Here is a 7,784-nt window from a genome sequence, read left to right as displayed (position 1 = left end):
GGGAGCAGAGGGGTTGTGAGGGGCAACTGCTGGCGTTCAGACAACACGTTATTCAGAATACTGCATGTGAATGACCACAAGTTAAATAACTGAATCTTAGTAAAGCCTAATGAAGTGCTCATGTTCCATCCTGAATGACAATATTAGGCCTCTTGTTTTTGTCTTTAAAAGTGTGGAAAATGTTCAGAGTTTGAAAACATGATCCAACTGATTAATGCTTCAGCCTGTATCACCTATCCTAATGTTAGGTGGAAGAAAATTAAAAGCATCATCCAAGAATGTAAGAATGCTTCTGGAAAAGATACTGGTAATCCATCTAAAAATTAAATGCTTTGCTCTTAGAAAAAGGTGCAAACTAAAAATGAACTTATGTGTGACCAGTTAATTGCTAGTTAATTAGATGACCACAGTACCTGAATTATTTTATCTCCAGGCTGCAACAACTTAGATGCTGGTCCTTCTGGTTGCACTCTGGTTACAAATATACCCTTGAAAAACAGAGGTGGAAAACATTTTTTACAACACATTTCATGAATAGTAGGACAGCATGAAACAGATGTAATTAAAAACATTTTTTCAATCTTCCATCCTAAGTAGAAGAGAACGCAATATAATTCTATTCTTTTGTGACTGCCTTCCTTTTCTGATGTCAAATCCAGGAGAATTGCCTTTAAAGGAGTACTGAAGGGCAAATGCTGATCTGCCTTTGTTTAATTTGGCAGATGTGTATGTCAAGATGAATTATCAACCACCAGAAACAAGACTGTAGGCTAAATGGAGGACTGTAGCCTCTTAAGAGGCTTCCTAACTGTAAACTCCATAATTCACTATCTCAAATCTGTTGACTGATATCTGGAATTCTGCAAGAACCACTGAGCTAGAATAATCCTCTGTGTTGTCATGTGACCACTGTGGTCACCTACCACCTTGATTTTTCATATTATTGACCCCAGTTTTCTCCCTTCCAGTCCTGGAGTTTAGTACTTTTGGGGAATATACATACTTCCTTCTCTCCCCACCCTTTGCTCAACACTAGAAACATTATTAATCAGAGAGATTTTAAGATGCATTAGTATAAAATACTCACATCATCTTCAGGTCTGAATGGATTCCCTCTACCACCAACTCCTCCTGATATACTAAATCCAAGTTCTGGATCCTTGTCAATTCTCACTCGAATCTAAGTAGTTACAACCAAAGTTAGATGAACTGGCAGAAAATCTGCATTCAAAGCTACTGTAATAAAATTATTACTAAAGAATTCACATGAACAAAAGCTTTAAAAAGAAAAAAAATATCAAAAAAGCATTATCACAGTTCAAGAGAGTATTATATCTCATAATATTAATTAATCAGAACAAGATTCCAATACAACAGCATCATGTATCATTGTACATAAGTTTTACTCCGATATCACTATTATTATAATCATAGTTCATGTAAGCTTTAAAGTCAGAGATATTTTGATATCATGTAAATGAATGCAATGCCCCCAGCAAATATACATGTTCTTATGAAAGAACCTGTTTGTCCTATTTCTTTGCTACCTCTAGCTGAATTTTAAAAATCAAACCTTGTTCCTACTTTCACTTTAAGTTTTATGTAGCCAACACTATCTCCCCTTTCTCTTGCCAGAATAGTTGACTAGAAAACTTATTTTACACAAGTGGACATCCTCATTCTACACAGGATGAAAATGCAGTTCTCAGTATCTTCTCAAAAAACTCAAAACAATAAAGAGGAAACATTCTGTGTCCAAGAGCAGAAGGAAGGTTGCCACAATGAAAAAACGATTAAATCGTATAAGAATTTCTAACCCACATCTATCTTAAATAAAACTCATAATTATTAGGCATGCATGAGATGCTCACACTTTTGATATGGATGCATGTTTCTACATTTGCAGGTTTTTGAACCATTCTGGATACAGTACTTTGCATCTGTTCATTACTAAGTTGTACTGCTACTTTGTATTTTTTCAGTTACTAGATAAATAATGAATTGGTGATCAATAAATGTAGTTGAGAAACAAATTTCTAGCTCAGTAAAAAAATGGAAGTTTAAGTTTCTGGTACATTCTGTTAAAATCCACCATATTTCTCTCTTAAAATGTCACATAAAAAGTAAGAAGAGCTCAAAATTAGAAGGAATGTATGACTTCAGTAGTAGAATTGCACTGAGATAGTTTCTGTCACCATCTACAGCGAAATGGTAATAAACGAAAACCATCTAACAATTCACTGCCACTGACAGACAGATGCCGTATCATCAAGTTAGATTTTATTCTTACTTCTTGCTTTGCCAACTCACGGCTTTGTCTGGAAGAACACTGGGACTGGGTATAGGGAGGTTGGTGGGCAACTTTCAACATCAGATAATCAATTAATTGCTCTCTAGATGGATGTCTTGCTACTGATGATTGAGGAGGGAGATGATGGACTTGGCTGTAGTTTGCCTGAGGTCTTTGAGGCTGACACATTTGTCCATTTGTCAAAGGTATCTGAATAAAACATGAATACTCATTGTCATATGTTTTGTAAGCAGCAATCCTCAATTTCTCCTTTGTTATTTCAATATTGCTCATACTTGACTGCTTTTAATTTTAGGAACATCACTAAAACTGCTCTTCTGGATCATGTACAATTATACTCCATTTTCTTTATAATCATCAGCTTTGACCTGCTAAGAACAAATCTGAAAAACAAAAATTTACTTTGAGTGCTAATCTACTAGAACAGACTAGACAGCCTTTGCTTTTAGGACCTGTTTCACTGAGCTACCCCAACCATTATTTGCTAGCAGTGCAACTGACAGTATTGACACTTGGTTGATACCATTAGTTTGCACTTTTACTGCATAAAATCCAGGGATTTTGTAACAATTCCTAGTAGATCATACAAAAAATACCACCACCCCAGCTAGCAGACAGAAGTTACATGCTCTCTGAGCATCTTTTGGTGACCACTCCACAAGAAAACCTTCTGAGCGTATTCACATACAAGCTCAAGACTTTCAATATCAAAACTGTAATATTTCCAATAAATGTTACTCTTTTGTTAACGCATCTGTCACTGATCTGATAGGTATAATGACAACAAACAGCAATAAAGTATACACAACTGTCAAGACACACAGTGCATTCAAACCACATCACTAGGGATGATGCTGGGGATGGCAACGTTTCCTACTGAAGTCTCAGAGTTACTGTTCAGGTCTGCAGCTCTGTGTTAAGATGGGCACCCTTTTCCCTCCTTGCAGATATGCCTCTCTAAGTAGTCACTCATCCCTCTGTATGATTCCCACATTCCAAAAATGCTACAGGCTTGAGTTACATAATTTTTTCTGCCTGCCACCATTATCCCATTAGTTATAGGATACAAGGATATTAAAATAACATCTATCTCTCTTTCATTATAAATAACTGAAGTGTGAAAATTTCAACCTTTAACCATGCTATGTGAATGGACATACAATCTATTCTGTTCAGGTGAGTTTTTTATGTCAAAGTGATTCTGAGACACAGTAATGGGTGTATACATACTTTTTTTAGCTTATTTACAGATCGCACGTATTCAATTTACATGATTTTTCTACTGCCTTTTCTGAAAACCTAAAGCATATTTTTTGTTGCACTGCCAGAGGTAGAGTTTATATAGGCAACAAGTATCAACAGCTATGCGAATTCCCAATATCCAATGTCTGTAGAAATGCAGCTGAAAGTACTGAAAATCAATTGCTGCATCGTAATATTTTACAAGCATCCATCTAGTTTCTAAGTACTAAGTCCTGCCTGTATAGATGGTCCTTGGAGATGAATATAGAACATCTCCTACAAATTCTAGTTTATCATCACAATTTCATCACAACAGATTTCAAATTTCCCCTGTACAAGGTTTAATCAACTTCAGGTTGCTTTCTTGAAATCATCTGCCATATTCCAATTTCCACTTGCAATTACATCCTTTGCTGCAAATTTCTTCTTTCAAAGCCCCTGATGAAGAAAAATGAGAACTATCCCCATTCATATAGCTAACCATTTTGTCTTCCAAAAAGAGGGAGCTATTTAATTTATGCCACCTTCAACACCTGGGTATTACATTTTAAAGAAGCCTCAGTTGCAACTGCTATTCCATATATATTTCTACCGCTACTAAAAAAAAAGTATCCTTACAAATAATACTAAATGTATCCTGTCCATGGTGTCATGTAGATAATTACCTGCACAGCTATTTTCTTCATGCTGTCCGGAGTAACATCTTTGAGACTAAGTGTGGCAGATGAGTAATTCTGCTGTCCGGAAATGAATACCTCATCTTGGCATTGGTCTACTGGAGAAGCCTGGGGATGCTTTAAACAGAATTGAGCAGTAAAGACGAATGTCTTCATATAGTTCAGACTAAAAAATTCTCTTAAGAAGCCCAGAAAAAAAACATTTTAAGGGCTTTATTGTTCTTTATCTTCTTTTATTCACTAGCACATTGTTTAAGTAGAAAATGTTACTAGCCAAGACACCACACTCATGAAATACAAAAACTAGCAACTGCAGAGGTGTCCTTGGTCACCAATAAATTGATAAGGAAAGTCAGTAAATGCTAAGAACTGCCTATTCAAGGATTCATATGGTTAAAAGAAGTCTTCTGTTGACTTTATCCTACTCGCTATGGATAACATAACAACACTCAGGATGCTCAGAGTTAGAGAGTAATTTCTTCACATTTTCTTAAAAACTAAAATATTAATTTTCTTGAATGCCTACAGTATCTTAACAGTACAGCTTACATCATCAGAATTTGTCTGGGGGAGGAAAAAGCATAATAAGATTTTGTTCAAACTTTTATCAACCTAGGTTAAATTCAGAGTGGCAATCTCTTATTCACATATGTACAACAAAACCAGAGTTTTTCATATGTTCAACCCTCCATAAAAGCCAATAAGAAAACTCAACTTCATGACATTTAATTTAAAAGCCTTGCAATAAGTTTAAGGCATATGAAGTGAAGGCAAAGTATTTGGATTTAGTGCCTGTAGAAAAATTCCAGCATATCAATTATATTATTTTTATAAGCACCATCCATATGTAAAAGGATAACTCTATCAATTTAAGGACACCTCTCACAGTTCATTCTTTCCCCCTCTATACATTGCAATAGCCTCCTGTAGGTACTCACTCGAACAATGTGCACACCAGAACCTCTTCCGTCTGCAACACTCAAGGCAACACTACCCTGGCTGCCATGCAGATCCCTAGAGCTGCCATAGTGAAAGCTGCTAACTGCAGCATAATTGGAATTAAAGGACCTAGACAGCATGCTCTGAATAAAGAGGGGACAGATTTAACACAGAGATTAGTGCAGCATGCATAAACCACAAGACATGTTATACATAGACTAATACAAACATATTCCATTGTCATGCAAGATAAAAACCATGCAAGAACAGTACCGTCGTGATGTATAAAACACAACTCAGTGACCCTTATTTACCTTTATTTACTGTAAATCAGCATGCTATCAGCAGTTAACATGCAGAATTACATGTAAATAAAGTCATTCAAATGTTCATGTGTCTGGAAAAACAAAGGTGCACAGCTTATGAAAATTTCTAGATTTTCATTAAATTTGCAACATATCAAAGTTGTTGTAGGAAGAGAAGCTGGCAGTCAAGATAGACACCTGTGGAAAAACATCTAATTACCAGTTATTATTTTGTCTCATTTCCCCCCCCATTACTGGTACAGTACAAGTAACTCACACAGAGACAAAGATTTGACCGTTTGACCGGGTTTTCTTACTATTGCAATACTGCCAACTTCTGCAATGCATTGCAATAACAAGAACGAGCCTCATTTGATGAAAAAGAGGCTCGAAAGAAACCTTGGCCTTCATCCCTGTGCCACTGCAGGCAATCAAACAGGTAACATGAGCTCAAGGACAGAAGTGATAGTGGTTTGGTTTTGAGCTTCATTACCTCACAAACCTGACCTCTGCAATATTGGCAAGGGTAATAGAAAGCAAGCAGTAGACATTAATGTCTTGCCACCATGGACTTTTCCAGTTGTAAGAACAAAACAAAATAAAAAGACTGCACAAAAGAAAAGGAAAATCCTCCATGTGCCAATTGACAAACAAAACAAACCTATCTTGAAAAAGTGACAAAGACCCATGACAAAATATGATCACAGTAAAAACCACAAAGCTTCAAAACCCAGCAAATTCAAAGTTTTTGGTTTTTTTAATAAAGTCTCTATTTTTTCCAAGTTAAAGAAAAAAAAAATTCAAAACACCTATCATTTGATAGATACCGCAAGAACTCTTACGTGAATAAATACATTTTGGTTTTTCTGTTGACTACAAATCTGATTTTGAAAATAGTTACTAGTCCTCAGGCTGACATTTAGTCTTTCATAGTAGCTTTATTTTGTGGAACTAAAACTAATTTAATAATCAAAGTCATATGCCTCTGCATATTCATACTTCCCAGATGCTCTGGTAGCACAGTCATTGGAAACTCCCTTGGAAAACCGCATTTACTGACAATACTTGGCTTTCTTCTTGGCCAAGGCTCCTGGATGACCTCTCACTCAATGGCATAGTGAGCTTTCTTCATGCTCCTCTTCCACACCTACCCTGTTCTCTAGTCAATGGATTTTTCAAGCTTCCAGACAAGTCTCCAGAGGCTTTTCCCCTCTTAGAAAGGGAAGACTGTACTCAGCATTCAAGTCTCCCTTTACTAAACATTCAATCTGAGCTTACTGCTCCTTTAAGTTTCAGGCCAAACACCCAGATGAAACTGCCAAAGCCAGTTTTCCTTAGCTCCTTAGTGCCTCAAAGCATCTTCTTACAACTCTTCTCAAAATAGTCTCTATAATTAGCCAGGTGGCCTTCTTCCCCCACTTGTACAGGCAAGTCCCTGAAGTGTCCTTACAGGAAGCTCCTCTCAGAGGCTCCCATCTTCTGTAAGTGGCAAAAAGACTGATAAAAATAGAAGGAATGCATGATGAAACTAGAAAGTTATCTTCTGAAAGTGTCTCTAGCACACTATCTTACCATAAAGATCCCTAGATCTGCTAGATTCACTCTTCTCTTAAAAGGACCCAAACAGATGGTCAATAAACAGGGACAATCTAAACCCAGATTTATATTTACAGTCTAAGGTAGATCTGCAATGGGAAGTAGAACTTTCCTAAAATTTGTAGAGGCACGAGCTAGTCCATTCAGGAGTTAAGATTTCAGTTAACTCAGTTTAGTGAGCTTCAAGGTTGATTACATAGCTGGAGAGTAGTTTTACTCAAGGGTTTATAAAAATCTCCTTTCTTGGTAGAGACTTTTTCCAAAGTACAAAAAATGATTGTGCAATTGATGTAGGGAAGACATGAGAAGTATTGCAAACACCATTTTTCTCTTTCTCTACACTGGGCACAGTGTCTCAACACTAAATAAACACTGTGGGAAGGAACCCACAAGTACAAAATGTACAGAACAAGTAATATTTAAAATTACATGGAGTTGTAAGAAAGTTTCAGTTTAACACAGTAAGAGATTCCTAGTGACAAACCTAGGAAGTATTTTTCCTCTGGGAAGAGAGAAACTGAGGCATTTGGACTGTGAACAGTATACTTCCTAATTTTGCTTCTCAATTTGAGCACAATGAAGGTTGTACATTTCCTAGTGAGATTCCTGAAGACTTGCTGCACCAGAGAAGACACTTTTTGAAATCTGAATATGCAGATGCCATTAAACCCCTGATTTTTATTCCAATTTATTAAAAAATAAATATGGAATGAA

General features: G+C 36.4%; 1 protein-coding gene across 6 annotated transcripts in view; it reads right to left on the bottom strand.

Moving 5' to 3' along the window:
• The window catches only part of ERBB2IP (erbb2 interacting protein), a 68,231-nt gene that overhangs the window by 3,110 nt on the left and 57,337 nt on the right, over window positions 1-7,784 (bottom strand). For 2 of the 6 annotated variants that reach the window (XM_009884223.1, XM_009884224.1), the window contains exons 20-22: window positions 2,291-2,500; window positions 1,088-1,180; window positions 414-488 (exon numbers count right to left, since the gene is read on the bottom strand). In XM_009884223.1, the coding sequence (XP_009882525.1) occupies window positions 414-488; window positions 1,088-1,180; window positions 2,291-2,500 (378 nt within the window). Of the gene's footprint in view, window positions 1-413; window positions 489-1,087; window positions 1,181-2,290; window positions 2,501-4,224; window positions 4,348-5,168; window positions 5,313-7,784 lie in introns of all 6 variants that reach the window. The other 4 variants (XM_009884221.1, XM_009884222.1, XM_009884225.1 and 1 more) reach the window with 4 other exon arrangements.

Source organism: Charadrius vociferus, unplaced genomic scaffold, assembly GCF_000708025.1.
Source record: "Charadrius vociferus isolate BGI_N301 unplaced genomic scaffold, ASM70802v2 scaffold183, whole genome shotgun sequence".
Taxonomy (NCBI): Eukaryota; Metazoa; Chordata; class Aves; order Charadriiformes; family Charadriidae; genus Charadrius; species Charadrius vociferus.
The sequence above is the reverse complement of the archived record's forward strand: the minus strand, read 5'-3'. Positions and strand labels throughout refer to the sequence as shown.